The sequence below is a fragment of the Mus caroli genome, chromosome 11 (assembly GCF_900094665.2).
Source record: "Mus caroli chromosome 11, CAROLI_EIJ_v1.1, whole genome shotgun sequence".
In the NCBI taxonomy this organism is placed as follows: Eukaryota; Metazoa; Chordata; class Mammalia; order Rodentia; family Muridae; genus Mus; species Mus caroli.
The window spans coordinates 116,024,498-116,043,656 of NC_034580.1; the positions used below are offsets into that span (position 1 = coordinate 116,024,498).

General features: G+C 50.4%; 1 protein-coding gene across 10 annotated transcripts in view; it reads right to left on the reverse strand.

The window, feature by feature from the left end:
- The window catches only part of Slc38a10 (solute carrier family 38 member 10), a 47,313-nt gene that overhangs the window by 10,541 nt on the left and 17,613 nt on the right, over positions 1-19,159 (reverse strand). For all 10 annotated transcript variants that reach the window (XM_021175470.2, XM_021175466.2, XM_021175465.2 and 7 more), the window contains exons 8-11: positions 18,002-18,184; positions 14,264-14,375; positions 13,456-13,562; positions 1,903-2,059 (exon numbers count right to left, since the gene is read on the reverse strand). In XM_021175470.2, the coding sequence (XP_021031129.1) occupies positions 1,903-2,059; positions 13,456-13,562; positions 14,264-14,375; positions 18,002-18,184 (559 nt within the window). The remainder of the gene's footprint in view (positions 1-1,902; positions 2,060-13,455; positions 13,563-14,263; positions 14,376-18,001; positions 18,185-19,159) is intronic.

A 19,159-nucleotide genomic window follows, 5' to 3' on the forward strand; every position in this document is an offset into this window, starting at 1 on the left:
GCACAGTCACGTGTACCATGTGAGAGTGCAGTGCAGTCACAGAACAGTCACGTGTACCACGTGAGAGTGCAGTGCAGTCACAGAACAGTCACGTGTACCACGTGAGAGTACAGTGCAATCACAGCAGTCATGTGTACCATGTGAGAGTGCAGTGCAGTCACAGCACAGTCACGTGTGCCATGTGAGAATACAGTGCAGTCACAGCACATGATGGGCTCTCACTAGAACAAGCAGATTCTGACTGGGACCCCACACCATCAAAGAGATCAATAAACAAGGCTCTCGCACCCGATGGTGCAGCTGACAAGGCAGTCAGAGAAGGCTCTTAGTCCCAGCCCTGCCCAAACCAGGCAAGACCTCAATTAAGTAGGAGGCCGAGTGACTAGAAAACAGAATTAGCTAAAAACAGACGGCATGTGGTTCTGAGAGGAGCCATGTGTGTTGTTACAGCCTCATGAAGAAATGGAAACCAGATGTTGCCTCAGAGGGCACAGGTGAGCAGGCTGCCTGTACATTCTATAGAGATGGGACACAGCTGCTGGCTATGACCAGAAGCTGCACAGGACAGCCACGCACAGGACAGCCATAGGGGCCTGGGTGTGGACTGAGGAGAAACTAGTTATCAGCCCAATGAGACACAACTGCACCAGGTTTCGCTAGGGTGACCTCAACAGTACCCAGTGCCATGATGTCCTCACTACCCACAGCAAGGGAGCATGCTCAACTCCTAGTTTATCAGAATGCCTCCGTCACCACCATGCATCTCTCCCTTTCCATGTTGCTGTTCCCACGTCAACACCTGTTCTCTGCTGGTAGCACGGGCAGTGGCATCAGACTTTTCCATCTGCTAGGGAGGGCATGCAATGTGCACCTCCTTCCTCAAGCAAACCTCTTCCCAGTCCAGATTACCAGCTCTACAGCCACACTACACATGGTCCTCTGCGGCTTCTCATCATTTGTCTTCAGTCTCTGGGAACCCCAGCTATCCACCGGGGTCCCCAGTGACCTTGACTTCTTGACCTCTTGATTCCTGGGAGCTGGGACAGGAGGACTCTTCTCTGCCTTTGCCAATCCAGGAAGACAGATGAGAGCATCTTCAGCTACCTAAGCCTAAACCTCACTGACTTTTAGTCTAATGGGTAACACCCACCACTGCCAGAGAGAGAAGCCAGGATTGCTGTTATCCAAGACAGTACCTGCTAAAGCACCCATATTTGCTGGCACTCACAGCTGCCAGGCAGGCTTGGGGCCTCAGCCTGATGGTGAATACTGGCCCTGTGTTACCCTTAGCAGCTATGCCTAGGAAGGCCTGGGGTAAATCAACCAGAATAAACAGACATGCACAGAAAGTGACTCTTAAAACACATAGCCTGGATCCCTGTGGCATGAGCACAGATCGGGGAGATGGGGCACCACCAAGACCCTTGCTGGGGCGGTATGGCCAGTAATGGCAAGAATAAAGAACAAGAGACAGTGAACTAAGCTGAGATACACTAGCTGACTTTGTCAAGAAGAAAACTGGCTCAAACTTAAATCCTTAAAACAAACGTGGGCAATACGCATAAATGTATGTACCTTTTAGTGTTCACAATGGCCAGACATGAAGATCTGAGCCCAAGATGGCACTGTGCCATCCCCCGAGTCACCTGTACAGAGGTGGCAGTACATTGGCCAGCCTCCATGTAGAGTGCATAGCTTCATGGAATGGGGTTGGTTGGGCTGAAGCCTAGAACTTCCCACTTAGCTCCATCACTTACAGGACAAAGGCTACTAACAGGGGACAGAAATCCTTGAAGCAGAAATAACGGGTTACTTGGAAATTACTACCCATGACCATGAGCTGGTACTGAGGACTCTCACAGCACCAGAGTTCAGGATTTGGGTCGGGGCCTGTGTATGTACCTGATAGCCGGGCTGCCTCCACCTTCATTGCGCCCTCAGCATCTCCTCGGCGGCCGCTGCGAGCTTCTTGCGTCAAGTCCAAAGGAGCTTCTTCGGTCACAGAGAGGGTGGTGAGTGTGCTGACCACGAGGATGCCCAGGCCGACCCAGAGCACCACCTGGACCAAAGACCCCAAGACAGGAGGAATGACGATCATCCCTGTATCCAGCTGGAAGCTATGGACGGAGACTCTGAGGCTTCCTGGAAGTACTCAAGTAGGGTTCTCTTTTTCCTTTTCTGACACAGGGTGCTACATAGCCCAGGCTAGCCTCAAACTCACAAATTTCCTGCCTCAGCCTCGAGGGCTGGGATGAGTTGTGCACCACAAGGCCAGGCTAAGGTCAAGTTTCTCAACCACTGTGGTAAGAGAAGCAAGACTCTGAGCAACTACCCACTGTAGAGTGGTGGCTCTTGCAGATCTTTCTTTAGGTGCATACTCTCCAAGGACCCCAAAATGTAGGCCTGTCCATGGGCTGTGGGCCACACAGGCTGGGTATCCACCATCACATTACCCACATCAATTCCAAATAACAGCTGGACACATGCGACCCGGCAAGGTCTGATACCCTGCCGGCAGAACCAGGGATACAGGCTTCACCTCTCATCTGAGGTAGGAGTGGCCATGGGCACCCACCAGGGCTACAGTCAATGTGCTGCTGGCTTTCATGGGGGCCTTCCCTCCTTTTCGAGGGGCCCTACAATTGATAATAAATTCTGTGGTACTACAGACCCCTCCTATTGTAGGGCCCCTCGAAAAGGAGGAAAGGCCCCCATGCCGCCAGACACCTGCTAAGCCCCCTCTCCACTCTGTGTCTGGGATGCTCCCAGTACAGGTGTTGCTATTTGTGCCTTGGTCCGGCTTCCTCAAGCTTGCTGAGGGGCAGTCCCTCCTGGTTGCACAGTCTGCAAGAGGAGCCGACAAAGTTGCCTCTTAGCCAGAGGATACTCACTGCCTTGATGTCTCAGAGCCCCTGACATTTCTGGCAGGAACCATGGCTATCCAGTGAGCCAAAGTCTATGTGGGGATACTGTCTTATCTGTATCCCCTTCGGTCGGAACCTGCATTCTACAGTACTCAGGGGTTCAGGGCCCCTGCCCTCACCATACCCTAAACTCTTTTCTTAGCTCTGTGGAGGCTGTTTCCTGAAACTCACCATACTAATCGCTCCTATAAAGAAAAGATTCAGGGCTCAGTGCTCACTGGCCGACCAACAGTCATCTCAGGAAAACAAAACACGTATGGTCTCAGCCTCTGGGCGGCATCAGCTCCCCAAGGCAAGGGTGCGGTGCGAGCTAGCACAATGATGGCTGATTGGTGCTGAGGCTGTCTCAGGAGGTAGACTCTGAAAATTCTTTTGGGCCCTGATGACCCAAGCTGTGCCCTCATGACCTGTCCTAGGCCAGCCCTCTGTTTTCAAGGCTCCTGTTCCCCAACTCCGACCTGGTAAAGAACAGAAACCAGGCTCACGATACAAAGGTCAGAGGATCTGGATGGAAGTTTAAATCAGCCACTGAAGGAGCCAAGAGAGGGCTTCACATCATGGTCTGGACCCGAATGCCCTTCTTTCTCAGTGTGACACTGGCTCTGGCAGGCTAACAGAGCCAGCCTCCCACCCCACCTTCTAACAGCGCAGCGCACTCAGTATTTCTCCAGCTGACAGCAGAAATGACCTTTTTGCTGGAGCCATGAGAAAAAATGTTTCTCCCTAAATGCATTTCCCACCCACTGGTGGGGCAGGCCAGGCCTGGAGAGCAGTGAGTGGGCCAGAAGATAAAGGGCTGCTGCTCCATAATAGAATCCCAGTTCCTGATGAGGACGCAGCCCGGGGACTCTGACAGGGCCTGGTGTTCTGTCCCCCGTGCACCCAGCCAAGAGGGCTCTCCTAAGTGGCCTGGACCCAAGGTAGAGACATTTGCTGGTCATTTCATATCCGTTATTTTCAACGGGGACTATCAGTCATCAACTCCATGGAGACTGACAAGGGAAGGTAGCATTTCAGCCATGACTTTGAATGATTTATTCCAACCTTCAGCTTTCTGAGCTTAACACCACCACCACCACCCAGAAAATAAAACAACAACAAGAACAACAAAAACCCATTAACTCTGCTGATACTGGGAGACAAGCTTCTTGAAAAACTCCAATTATAGGCCAGGTGTGATGGCACATGCCAATAATCTCAGCACTCAGGACGTGAGTCAGGGGATCCCTGAGTTCGAGGCCAGCCTGGTCTATAGAGCGAGTACCTGGACAGCCAGGGCTCTGTAGGGAGACCCTGTCTCAAAGACAAAACAGAAAGAAAAATCCCCCTTATGATCAACTTAGAAACTGAGTTCACAAAGTTCTCAAGACAGAGTAGAGTGGACAGGAGGTCCCCAGCCCCCACCTGCCCTCCACCTCTTGAGGAGAGGTGGTGAAGCCAGCTCCGAGCGTACAGGCACACCGAGAAACACGTTACGTAGAAAATGAAGATGGACTAGACGGGGACTTGTACAGTCGTAGGAAAGGCTGGAGTGTATTCCAACTACAATCCATGGGACCCAGAAACAGGCTCAGTCCATCCTACCTTGGGTGCTTAAACCCCCCACTCTGAAAGATGCTGACTCCTGCTCCACAGAGCAGAGGCCAGCAGGATGCACAATCAACTCTTTTCTTCAGACCAAGACAACAGGCTCTGCATGCTATAAGGATGTCTACTGGCCACCAGCACGCTACACACCCAGCTGATCACCCCGCTGATGGTCGCAAGCCTCGTCTTACTGCTTGGACTCACCCCTACGCACGCTTGTCAGCGGCTGGCTCCGAGGGCCCCGCCCCAGGCCAGCCTCGCCCACTGTCACACACTCACCCTCTCCTCTGAGGCAGCAGAAGACCCCAGGCAAGAGCTCCAGATCTGCTCAGCTTGAGGGAGCCATGGAAACAACAAGGCTAAAGACATCTATGTGCTCGCCCATGGTGGCGGCCTGCGCAGTGAGTGCACCCATTAACAGGCAGGCACCTAACTGAAGCTCTTGGCGACATTTTTGCCACAGCCAGAACAGACCATACCCAAAGAATACTAAGTGCTACTGACCACGGGTACGAAGCGTCTTTAGTGAGTGCAAACAAGCAGGAACATACATCTACATCTTGGGTAGTGTGGGAAGCCCAGGGTCCCAAACTGTCCCTGAGCTGTACTGGGCTATGGGTTGGTATGCCGACTGCCACCGTGTGTGTGATGAAGTGCTAACAGCTCCTTTGGAGTTCCGAGTTCTGAGTTCCTTTCCAGTCCTGTCAGCTGCAAGGCAGGCTAGAGAGTCAGGGAGGGGGAGCCAGCCCAGGGCAGCCTCAGGCCCAGGGAGAAGACCCAGCTAGCCTCAGAGTCAGCCCGGCTCCCAGAGCTGTGCCTCAGCTTCCTGCAGCGGAAGAGCTGCTTTTGAAGCAGGGATCTTGGTCGATAAGCAGGATCCGGTGTGCCAGACATCTGATTTCAGAGCACCCTGCTGACTGCAATTCTGGCATCGATCCATCTTAATGTAGTCCAGAGCCAGCCAGGAAAAGACACAAATCCACCCCCTACAGTGCAGCTCAGGCTTGGAAAATACAGGGGTCTGAGCAGGGCCACAGTCCATAAACATCCTATCTCCCCCCATCCCTCAAGGAGCTCCACAGTGGCTCCCCGAGGAGCCCTAACTCCTAACACTGTAGAGCCCTAGGACTGGGCAGAGAACACACCTTTCTGTCCTGGACAAAACAGTCCATACACTTGAATTCTAGAGACGGAACATATACCCAAGGCCAGGCTCAGTAGAGCACCTTGATTCTGGTACCAACAGTACCAAAGTACCATGTGGGTGAGCGGGTCCCCCTGCCTCAGGCACCTCACTCTAGCAGACTACAAGACAGGCACTGACCTGCTGAGAGCTCATTGCTATGTGCGCAGGTGTGTGCCACTCACACTTGCCCAAGATCAGCTGATTCCAAAGTGGGGCCAGCAGAGCCTTTATTCCTGGAAGAATCCACTACTCTTGCAAGCGTCCTGGGACTGCAGTGCCCCCTGCTGGTTTCATAGCAGGAGATCCTCAAACAGCAACCCACAAGGCCAGCCAGCCTCACTAAGGATTAGAGACAGAAAGCAACTGCTGGGTGAAGCTAGGTTTTTGTTGCCGTTCACTGGGCCACTGTCATGCTTTCTCATCATCCTTCCTTCACGCACCCTCGCATCCTCGCACTAGCTGCCCACCAGCCTTTTCTGGCTCTTTGTGAGGCCCCCAAGCAGAGAGCAAACACCGCACTGAGCCAAACGTTCAATTGACCGGAGGAGCTGGCTCAGCTTGTCCCTTCCTTCTGCAGGAGCAGCTGGGACAGGGCCTGGTTCCTGCTTCGCAGACCTGGCCACACTTCCAGAGAATATTTTTCACAGTATGGAAGCTACCACATGCCCCAGTCAGCCCAAATGATCACCTGGTTGAGTAGAGCAGCACAGAGGCTGGAGGATTCACGGCAGAACTGCAGTATCTTCCTACCTCAGTCAGAAAGGAGTTCAAACATTCAAGAGCCTCAGGAAGGAAAGGTTAGACCAGGTCATGGCTCAATTGGTAGACACCTGGTGTACCACACATGAAGCCTTAGGTCAGATCTCTAGCACTACATGACATCTGAGAGACAGAGGCAGACCGAGCTGAAGCTCAAGGACATCTTTGGCTATGTGGAAGGTTTGAGGCCAGCCTGGGCTACACAAGACCCTGTCTCAAAGGCCAGGCTATAAAAAACAAGCAGATGCAGCAGGTGCCATGGCGTTGTGAGAGAGCAGAGGGAGAGACCAGCAGTTGACTGTAGGCCAACTAAGTGAGCAAGCAGGCATTTACTCTGGTGAGCCACCATGTGGGTGCTGAGAACCCGACTCAGGTTCTCAGGAAGATAAGGAAATACTTTTACACGCTGAGTTAAATCCCCAGCCCAGGGCTGGTGAGATGGCTCAGTGGGTAAGAGCACCTGACTGCTCTTCCGAAGGTCCAGAGTTCAAATCCCAGCAACCACATGGTGGCTCACAACCATTCGTAACAAGATCTGGCGCCCTCTTCTGGAGTGTCTGAAGACAGCTACAGTGTACTTACATATAATAAATAAATCTTTAAAAAAAAAAAAAAAAGAAATCCCCAGCCCAAGAAAACCTTTCTTCCTTTAAATTTTACATTTATAAATTTTATGTGTATGAGGGCTTTGCCTTCACAAGTGTGCACCACATGCCTGCCTCATGCCCGCTGAGGTCAGAGGTTATAGATGGTTATGAACTACCATGCAGAAGCGGGTCTCCTTCAAAAGCCACTGATTCTCTTAACTGCTGGGCCAACTCTCCAGTCCCAAGAAAGTCTCTCTAACTAGGATTCCCTCCCATTCTACCCCCCCCCACACACACACACACAGCTGAGGTTAAACAGTGGGATTTGACAAACTAGTGAGCTCATCTGCCACCCAACAGGCAATGAGTTAACCTCACTGCCAAACTGCCACATCAAGTCCTGTAGAAAGCTGGTATCGCACGTTTTCCCCATATACCTACAGCACTAGGTGAGAACACTGAGGTCACCCGGCTGGCGACACGGGCAACAACTCCAGGGAGCAAGGTAAGCACTCAGGGAAAGGCCACAGTCTAGACTCCAGAGTGACTCACCAGGCTGGGCACTGAGAATTGGAGCATAGGCTCCAGCGGCCACAGCCTGAGGGAGAGAACAAAAGCCCACGCAAGCATGATGCCCGAGTGTGCCGCTCTCCTCAAGTACAAGCCAGGGGAGAGCAGAGCACGGAGGGAGCACAGCAGCTGCCAAGATGAGAGTGATGATGCCAAGATGAAAGGCAGTGAGAATTGGCAACATGAGATCCGAGGAGCAAGGGCACACTGAACCCAAGTTTATCCCAGCTAGCTACAGCCTCTGCCCATGACCTCACAGGGCACACCGGGGGCGTGGATGGGGGTGGGGTCACACCGCTCAGAACCTCCATCGTTTCCTAAACATGACTGAAAAGCACTAAGCATACCAGGAGACAGGACTAAACCACAGAACACTAAGGACCAAAAATGGAATATCAGTCAGAACTGAGGGCAGCCTCCTAGATTCACAATGGGGTTATACCTTGATAAGCCCAACGTAACTTGAAACTACCTAAAGTTGGAAACAACGGCGAATGCACCAGGGCCTCAGTCTCCTCTCTGTTGCTGTGATGAACACCCTGACAGCAGCACCTAGGGGAGAAGGGGTATACTTTGGCTCACAGTTTCAGGGTACAGCTCCCCATAACAAGAAAGGCATGGGAGCAAGAGCTGATGGCAGCTGCTCAGCTGTATCCTGGGCAGGAAGGAAAGGGAGACCCTTGCTCAGCTCACTTCTAGGGTCCATGACACCACAACCAGAGATGGTCCTGGCTCACGACTAGAATGAGTATCTCATTTGATTGGGAATGAAGATAACCCCTCACAAGCATGCACAGAGGCTAACCTAATCTAGCCCACCATCTAGTGCCTCGAGGCTTGTCTCTCAGGTGATCAGAGGTATGGTCAAGCTGACGATTAGCACTAACCAACATGCCATCTCTCGCCTTTTCTTTTTCTTCTAAGACAGAGTTTCTCTGTGTAACCCTGGCTGTCCTGGAATTTACTCTGAAGACCAGGCTGGCCTCGAACTCAGAGATCTAGTAGCCTCTGCCTCCTGAGCTCTGAAATTAAGGACGTGCCCATCACCACCCCAGCTGCCATCCCTAGTGTCGAGAGTCACTGACTTCTGAGAGTGGGCTAGAAGGGAGTTACAGCTTGTCATTGCCACCCAGTGCCACAAGAGCTTCCACAGCACTGACTTGAGAAGGTCGAATATCCATGTACAGCATCTACTGAGTGTGTGTGAACTTCACACCACTGTAAAGTCAAAGAGCTGTGTAGGCCTGCGGTCGTGAGAAACCGTCCATAACAGAAGCAATAATGATGCTGAGGGCTGCGAGGCAGCTCAGTCCACAAAATGCTTGCTGTATAAACACGACTATCTGAGTTTACACAAACACACACACCGCAGGCACACACACACCCCAACCCCAACCCCATGTTAATAAGTAATGGCCTGGGGTGGATGGAACTGCCTTTAATCCCAGCAATCAGGAGGCAGAGGCTGCCTGGTCTACATAGTGAGTTACAAGACAGTCAAGGTTACACGGTGAAATCCTGTTTCATAAAAACAAAATCAAAGCCAGGCAGTGGTAGCGCACACCTTTAATCTCAGCACTTGGGAGGCAGAGGCAGGTGAATCTCTGTGTTCAAGGCCAACCTGGTCTACCTCTAGATCTGGGCTACACAGGAAAACCCTGTGTTAAAAAAATAAAAGACAAATGGAAAGTCTAGCCTAAGTCAGCGGGTACCAAGTCAAGAACTTGACTCTGCAGGGAGCAGGCAGAGAGCCACACCCCTTACACATGACCCTCGCACACCAGAGTATTAGCAGGAAGAAGAACAGAGACGTTTGTTTATCGCTCTTCTTGTTGCTGTAACAAAGCACCAGACAAAAGCAGCTTCAGCTCAGAAAAGGCACAGTGGCGGCGGTGGCGGCGATGCGGGGCAGTAGGGCAGTGAGGGAGCGTGGGGTGGCTAGTCACACTGCATGAGTGGTCAGCAAGTAGAGATGAGCCCTGGTGCTCTGCCACTCACTCCTCTCTGGTTGGCCCTTAGAGTGGCTCCTCCCATATCACTCAAGCCCAGGCAGGCAGCCTCGTCCAGAGGGTTGTCTCCTACATGACTCTAGATCCTGTTGACAAACAATATTAATCATCATAGCCACACAGCCACACCAAACACAAAACAAACCAAGCCAAAGAGTGGGAAAGCCAACCTGAGCAGAGCAGCATAAGCGGCTGTGAAACCAGTTAGGGACAGGATCTCCACATACAGGGGGTGAGCACTTCGCAAGGCAAAGCATCGGCTAACAGCACAGCCTCACACTGAAAGGCAGGCCCAGAGCAAAGGACACGAAACTACAATTAGGAATTACTGTACCTTTCTCAGAACTGATAAGATTTTTTAAAAATAAGTACAAAAAAGCCCAGTTTGTGACTTTAGGCCCAAGCATTCACAGAACATGCCACACATCAGACCATGAAGCACACTTTAACCAACGACAAGGAGCTGAAACTCTCCAATATACATTCAAAGAGTTACTGAAAACCCCCAAATATCTGGAGACTGTTATGGCTTGGATTTGAAGCATCCCACTAAAGGCTCCAGTGTTGCATGTTTGGTCTCCGACTGGAGAAACCGGTCACTGAGGGAGAACGGGGTCCCAAAGGGGATGAAGCAATTCACTGACACTGTGGCACCATGGAGGTGGTGTTTCTCCATCTCGCCTGTTCTCTCTGCTCCTTGGATGCCAAAGGTGAGAGGCCCTGGCACACACTGCCATCACTGTAACAACATCACCATACCTCATACCTAAAAATGGGACCAAGGACCACACCAAAAATCTGAAACTGTGAGCCCAAATCAATCTTTCCTAAGTCTCCCTCAGAGGCGTTTGTCACAGTGATGAAAAGTCTACGAGGCTGTAGGCAAGAGAAGGCACCAGTGGGAAGAATCAAATACTGTGCGGAGCTGGGGCGATGGCACAGTTGCTAGGAGTACACGCCTTGCTCTCAGAGGCATGAGTTCAATTCCCAGCACCCATGTCAGACAGCTCACAATACCCTGTTATTCCATTTCCAGGGGAGGCAAGGCCTCTGGCCTCTGCTCACACTTGTACTCAAACATACAAACCTACATATATACACATAATTCAAAATAAAATAAATCTTTAAAAACATTAGGAAAATACTGTCAGTTGGAGGTGCTATCACCTCTACAATCTAGTCAGCAATGACAAAACGTCAGCAATTATTCTGGAGCAGGTCAAGCATGCAGAGGAGCTCTGACGGCGAGGAGCACAGACAAGGAGCACCTTGAGAAGGAGAGAGTGTTTGTGTCCCTGTACCAACCATGGAGGAAGAGCACGAAGGCTCAGCACATAAAGCAGGCAGAACAGGCACAGGAGGGACCAGCACACCAGTCAACAGAGGCGCCACCAAAAGCCTCAAATAGACAACAGGACACAGCAGGGGACAGTGTGGATCAACTGGACCACCACATGAGTCCTGTGTCACTTAGGTTGATCCCAAGTGGGGTGAAAGATAAAAGCCACCAGAATAGATCTTTAGAACTTGGGACAGGCAGTTATCTCTACTTTTCTTAAATAGAACCAAAAAGCACTAAGGGAAGAAAAGCCAATAAACTGGGCCAAAGTAAAACTCAGAACTTCTGTCACCAAAAGATGTCCAGTGCCACATAAAGTAACGTACACATATAACCCAGCACCTGGGCTACAAAGTCAGTTCCTGGTTCCAAAACACAGTGCCATCCCAGCAGCTCAGTGGGTTAAGGACACCTGGGTCCGCTCCAGGGGATCTGACACCTTCTGGCCTTCAGGGACACTAGGCACACTCATAACATCCATTAGCTTATGAATAATAAATTTAAAAAATGTAAATGTGGCCACTGAGATGGCTCAACACATAAAGGTGCGTGCTGCAAAGCTTGGCAATTTGAGTTCAATTCTGAAATCCAGATGGTAGAAGAGGAATGACTCCCACAAGTCCCCCAACCGATGTTCTTAAGAAAGAAAAGAGTGGCAGGCAGTGGTGGCACGCCTTTAATCCCAGCACTTGGGAGGCAGAGGCAGGTGGATCTCGGAGTTCAAAACAAGCATGGTCTACAGAGTGAGTTCCAGGATAGCCAGGACTACACAGAGAAACTCTCTTAAAAAACAAAAGAAAGAAATTAAAAAAAAAAATAAAAAAAGCCAAACAAGTATAAAGTATATATATTTGAAAAAAATACATATTCCATTAAAAACTCCTACAAAACAAACAACAAACAAACCAAAAACTCTATAAACCACTGGGCAATGATACTGGACACCTTTGAGCTCAGCATTTGGGAGGCAGAGGCAGGAGGATCTCTGTGAGTTCGAGGCCACCTTGGTATACAGAGGGAGTTTCAGAACAAGCAGGGCTACACAGGGAAACCCCGCCTCAGAAACAAACAAACCAACAAGCAACCCGTAGAGTTCACCCAAGTAACAGCAAGGCCTCATGCAGTGACTGTAAACCTCCACGTGGACAGACACCATGAGGTGCCACTGCACCAAGCTAGCTCGCAACACCACAACAGACAATGGTAACCTTTTTTTGAGATGCAGAGTCAAAGGATGAAAGGGGCTCACAGGGAGTTTGGGGGTGCCAGGATATCAATTTGGCCTGGAGGGTTTCTGGTTCAGGTCACACTGCCAAAATGAGTGATGCTGTATGTAAGAACTGCTTTCTACATACATTGCACCTTTCTTCAGTGTGTGTGTATGTAGAGGCCCGAGGCCATTGTCTGGTATCTTCTTCACTTTACTGAGGCAGGGTCTCTTGCTGAGCCTGGAGCTCTCTGATTCAAGTCTAGCTACCCAGACTGCTCCCAGAACAGTCTCTGTCTCTCAAGTGCTGTGATTACTGGCTGGCCACCACACCCACAAAGCTTTCACATAGGTGCTGGGAACTCAAACTGCAAGCCTCAGTCACAGTATCCAAGCCCACATCATCTTAGACATCTACCACTACACATGAACAAGAAAACACACAATTCCCAGAGAAGGAAGCAAAACCACAGGCCCTTCCTAGACAAAGAACCTAAGTGGCTGTGTGCCTGAGATGATTGATCCCACTCTCTGTGTGGAAGCCGAGGAAAGGGCAGACATGGTGAAAGACACCTTGGAGTCATGACCTCACCAGGCACAGGGTGGGAGGTCCCCACACTCACCAGGAGTCTCATTTCCAGAATACTTTCTACAGGTACGTTCTCATGTACAGGGAAACACCTGTGCCAAAAGCTGGAGATGCCTAAGTGGGAGACTAGGATTATGGAATTTCCATACAGTGAACTCCTAGGATGCAGCTAAAAATAAACTGGATGCCCGCACCTGTGGTTGAGGAGCAACCTGCCGTGCATGTTAAGCAAAGATAGCAGAAAAGCTACATTACCAAAAAAAAAAACAAACAAAAAAGCTGGAGCACGCCCACGCCTGCATACACACATCGTCCTCCTAGGACACCCACTAATGCAGCAGTGGTGCTCGCTGCGGGGACGGGACGAGTGTCTCCTGGAGGGGACAGCTGAGTCAGAGTATGAACAGATTTAGTGTCATGTCTTAGGAAATCAGGAGACAGTGTCCTCTCTGGGAAAGCCCTGAGAGGCGCAGAGACCAAGCTACCTGTGTGGCCCACTCCCCACATCTCCTGGACCAAGTATTCTTTGCGTATGCCACTGAATGAGCTGACAGAACCTGTCTGAAGGCCTCGGGCTGGAGACTCTTCGGCTACCTCTCCCTGACTAGACTGACTGACCAAGGGCCAGGCCACCTGGTGGGCAACTCTCATCTTCACCCAGGGTCAGTGTAGATGGCCTGGGGGAGGGACCCACTCACCTGGGCTGAGGGGGCATTCTTGTGGGCTTTCTTATAGATCAGAGCCGGGCAGATGAAGCAGATGAGGCTCCCCATCGTTGCTCCTGTGAAGCCAAGGATGGTTTCCACTGCAAATGAACAGACAGCAAGGGGTGACTGGGAGCCCGTGTTCACCGGGCCTACGAGTGATAGGGTCACTGCAAAGGCTGCCTGGGTGCCAGTGGATAGACATCTGCTGTATCCAGAGGGCTCTACCACCATCTCCATCTTTCTCTCCTCCTCTTCCTCTTCCTACTCTTCTTCCTCATACACTAAGATTTGTCAGAGCAGGGCATTCTGGGAAACTGCTGACAGCTGATGTTTAACTGGCCAACCACAGGGGGTTTCCTACAGAAAATCAGAAGTTGGCTCCACATGGCTTACTATACACACTGCCATCACTTGGCAAGTGCCCTTGTGCCTTGCTCTAAGGTATCTGTGAAAAGGATACAATGGCTGAAGCCATTGCTCTGGTGTTTGGTGACACCAAGTTACAACCAGCCTACGGGGAAAAGGTATGACCTTGAGTTTCTAGGCATACTGGATACTAGGCACACTGGATACTAGGCACCCTGGATACTAGGCACAATGGACACTAGGCACAATGGATACTAGGCATAGTAGGATACTAGAAAAAAAATGGCATGAGACTCCGGGAGTCATCTTAGCTGAATGCTAAGCATGGGCCAGGGATATGGGCCCTGGGTCCCCCATGCAGCAAGGAGAATGGAGCAAAACTAAGGGCAGAAGAGAGGCAGCAGGGCCAGTCACTGCAGGGATGTCCACCTACCATTGGGGATCATGACCCCACCAACCATGGTTCCAAACACCACTGAGAGGGTGAGGACTTTAAACCGGAGTGGGGGCATGTAGCCTCCTGCAGCAAAGGTTCCATCTTTTTGCTACATGAAAGAAAACAAAAACAAGCAGTTTTGAAATGACCACTTTCCAGTGGCGTACATAACACCACACAGGGCTCTGCCAAGCAATCCTATCTCTGCACAGGCCAGGAGGGAGCTCACCCGGCAGGTGACTGTCCCCGCATAATCAGATTTAGCATAATCAGATCTGGCTGAGCGGCTTTAATAGAAGCCGACAGAATGCCAGGCTCTACTCCCAACACGGGCTGTACATCTTACAACATTGTTTTGAAATGTTAGTATTACATTCTTTTTTGGGTTTGTTTCTGCTCTTAGAGTAAAGACAAAGCAGAGTCTTAGACACACACACACACTGGACAGTGGACTCCCGAGGGCCAGCCCTGTGGAGTGGGTGGGTCAGCTTCTCGTCAAGGTGAAGCTTCAGAGATCGTGTTGAAGATCCACATGCACACATGCACGCGCACACACACACACGTACACGCACGCTAAGCTGTTATCACCATTCCCAACAGATCCATGGTGGACACTTAACAAAGTCCAGAAAGGAGGAAAGTGGACAAGGATTTGATGTGGCATATCCCAACACCCTGCCATGCCTGCACACAGGACACTCTGAGGTGTGGCACCACAGAGGTGTTGGCCTCAGAGTCTACATGCCTAAGAGTCCCACACAGCCTGGTTCAGATCCTGCCTCTGGCAGCACCAGCTGTGTGCCTCTGTTTCCCCTCTGACAACAGAAGTTGATCCTCACATCAACTGACACACAGGAAGACTTGACTAACATACTGATCACTACTGGGCTAGGAATAACGGAGCCTCCCAGAACTAGAATTTCAAAGTAACTTCTTTTCATAAGAGACATTAACCCGAGCTAGACTGAGGTAGCTGCAGCTGGAATCGTTCACTGAATAAGGATGACAGTTTGTACATAACCCAGGAATCCCACGCACAGCACACTGGGAGTTGACCAAGAAATTCTCTAAAGGAGGAAGCAGGAACCTGTGCGTCAGATATTCCTAAGGACAAGCAGAAAAGCCATCAACAGAACATCTACAGGAGATGTTGGAGGTTTCCGTGGGTAGATCCACTGAAAACAGAGGAGAGGGAAGGGAAAGTAGCCCTGTCAACAGACAGACACAGGGACACAGCCACACGCTTGTGAAGGAGAAGGCTGAGAAGCTGGTGCACTGTTTTTCAAGATATGGTTTCTTGGATGGGTCTGGCTGTCCTCAAACTCACAGAGATTCTACCTGCCTCTGCCTTCCGAGTGTGGGATTAAAGACATGTACTACCACTGTCTGGCAGTGAACTTACTTAATAATTCTTTTTGTTCCATTATTAATGTTTAATTTTACAAAAGAGATGGATACCAGCCCTTGGGAGACAGAGACAGGTAATTCTCTTTGAGTTCAAGGCCACCTTAGTCTGGATAGCGACACCTAGACCAGGCATAGTAAGACCCTATTTTTTCTTTTTCTTTTTTCTTTTTTTGTTTTTTTTTTGAGACAGGGTTTCTCTGTGTAGCCCTGGCTGTCCTGGAACTCACTTTGTAGACTAGGCTGGCCTCGAACTCAGAAATCCACCTGCCTCTGCCTCCCAAGTGCTGTGGGATCCAAGGTGTGTGTCACCACCGCTCAGCCAAGACCCTATTTCAACAAAACCAAACAACTTTGCAAAAGAAGGGGTATAGTATGCAAAAATGCACTAAAGATGTTCCAACCTGAAACACATGCACACACTAAGCTCACATTAAGCAGTGAGAAGTGGCCTTGGGAACCCACAGGTGAGGCTGTACAGCAAGGACAGGGTGCAGTAGGGTGAGTCTATGGCCACAGGGTTGATCTCACCTTTGCCCCTCAAGGGACAAAGTCCTAAATTCTACTTTGCATAGCATCCAGGTACATAAAACTAAGAGGTACACTAGGAGCTAGCATGTGAGGGCACTCAGCCTGTGGCACTGGGCCCCTCTACTGTCACTGGCAGCCAAGTCCATGGGAAGGACTCAAACACCAGCACTGCATGACTCTAGCAGATAGGAGCTCTACGCTGGTTGTTTCTACTGAGGTTGTACACACTAGGACCAGCACTAGTCTCACCCAAAGTGCTCGAGTGACCTTGTAATTCTGGCCACCAGGAGTCCTGGCTGATCAGATAAACCATGTCTAAGAAGATATGGGGCATTGGAGCAAAAGCTGCCATCACAGAAAACAGCCCAGGTAGAGGAGCTAACTTGCCAGACTCAGGAAAGGGCGCCCTGTGAACAAGGGTGGAAAGCTGAGATGGAGGGGCTTGATAGACAAGAGGCAACCCCAGGGCAAGCAAGGATCAGAGAGCCTTTAGTTTCTATCCTTGTATTTGAAAGTTTCTTGTGAAGGGCGCGCGCGCGCACACACACACACACACAAACACAGTACAAGGGTTCTACCAACATATTTCCAGAAGTCACACCAAAGTACAGAGCAGAGCAACACAAGCCCCTCCCACAATGCCAGCTGTGATCAATATCGGCCAATGTGATTAATGTGATCAACGTGTCCTGGTGCAGCCTCCCCAGGACTTGAGGTTGCTAGCATCTATGCTGCCAAATCCCAGAGATGAGCTGAGTTACCTATGCAGCTGGCTGGCATGGCCCACAGGCCACTCTCATATGTTCTTTTTACCAAGGTTAATTCAAGCCATGCCTGGTCAGGGGGCTGGGAGTACAGCTCGAGAGCAGTGGGTATACTTTAGCATACGTGAAGTCCAATTCCTATCAACAAAGGAAAGATGGAAAAAAGGAAGGAAAGAAGGGAGGGAGGGAGGGAGGGAGGGAGGAAGGGTGGATGGATCTCTGCTAAAGACTTCCTGAGAGGGGCCAGCAAGAACGGCTCAGCAGGTAAACACACTTGTCAACAAGTCTAACCATCTTAGTCTGATCCACAGAATCCACGAGGCGAAGAGAGAGAACTGGACCCCATCCATTTCCTCTGGCTTCCATTCACAAACCATGACATGTAAGTCCTACTACCATCACTAAATAAAAAGTTAAATTACATGTGAACAACAAAGCCACTGAGTCTCACCTGGGCATGGTGGTACACACCTGCGATCCTAGCACTTAGAAAGCAAAGGCAGGAGAATCCAGAGTTCAAGGCCAACCTGCACAACATGGCAGACTCCCCTCAAAATAAGCCAAGACTTCACTTCACTTGAAGTTTGTTTGGACCAGTCGGATGTCTCAGCAGGTAAAAACACTTGCCACACAAGCCTGGCAGTCTGGGCTCAACCACTGGAGCCACAACAGAAGGAGAGAATCAACTTCTAAAAGTTGTTCTGACTTACACACACACACACACACACACACACACACACACACAGAGTCTGTTTCTTTCTTTTTTTTTTTTTTTTAAAGATTTNTTTATTTATCATATGTAAGTACACTGTAGCTGTCTTCAGACACTCCAGAAGAGGGCACCAGATCTCGTTATGGATGGTTGTTAGCCACCATGTGGTTGCTGGGATTTGAACTCTGGAAGAGCAGTCGGGTGCTCTTACCCACTGAGCCATCTCACCAGCCCCGAGTCTGTTTATTTCTAACAAGCAAACGCTCCTAGGACCACTGTCATGAAAACACAGAGCTAACCCAAGAGAACGGGAGAGGACCATACCTGCTGCTCAAACAGCAGTGTGTTCAAGGCCTGCCTGCACGGCAGAATCATCATGGGGAAGCCCACAGCCACAGACATCATGAAGCCCACTCGGATCATCTCTGTCACCGGGTTGGAGGGGAAGTGGATCAGCACATTGCCTGTGGTGGCATCAGTGAAGCTGACGTAACCAAAAAACCCCACCTGTTGAAGGAGAAAAAACAGCAATGTGGCCAGCTCTGTCTCTGCCAGTTCACCACCAATCACTCTCTGACTGCCTACCTGCCTGCCTGTCTGCCTGTCTGTCTGTCTGTCTTTGTCCCACACTGGTCCTAGAGTACCTCCCCAGGGAAGCTTGCACAAGACCCACCCTCCCAAGGACAAGAGCACTCCTCAGCCCCTCAGTCCTGAGGCTCCCGATGACAGAGGTGGACTACTGTTGACATGCAATTCAGTATACCTTCAACAGAACCATAAATGAGGCAAAAATGAAAAGGAAGGTTCTAGAATGCCTCTTTCAGAGGAGCCACTCTTTTTTTAGTTTTTCGAGACAGCATTTCTCTGTGTAGCCCTGGCTGTCCTGGAACTCACTTTGTAGACCAGGCTGGCCTCAAACTCAGAAATCCGCCTGTCTTGCCTCCCGAGTGCTGGGATTTAAGGTGTGTGCCACTACACCCAGCTCAGAGGAGCCACTCTTAATCTGGTTTCAAGCTCAATCAGGAGCTGGTGTAGGGGCTCAGGACTGTGATCTCAGCTTTCAGGAGGCATAAACAGGAGGATGGAGACAGTTCCAGGCAAACCTGGGCTACACAGTAAGACCTGCCTCGAAAAAAACAAAACTGGGGGGGGGTGGGGGAACAAATAGTCAAATAACTGTGGGGTTAGGAGGACAGAAGAAGACCAGGACGACGATGCTCCAATGACCACTCAGAAGACTGTTACCATAGCAAAGGGTGGGAGCTAAGGCACAACCCTAGCATGCTTCCATTCTCATTTCAGACAGGATTTCTCCCCTCCATGGTTCTAGGGATCAAACCTCTGGGTCATGGATGCAAGGCAAGCTCTCTACCAACTAGGCAGCTTACTGATCTCTATAATTTTACTTAAAGACAACACAGAGAAGCAGGTGTGGTATAATAATCCCTGCTCTTGGGAGGAGAAAGCAGGAGGATCAGGAGG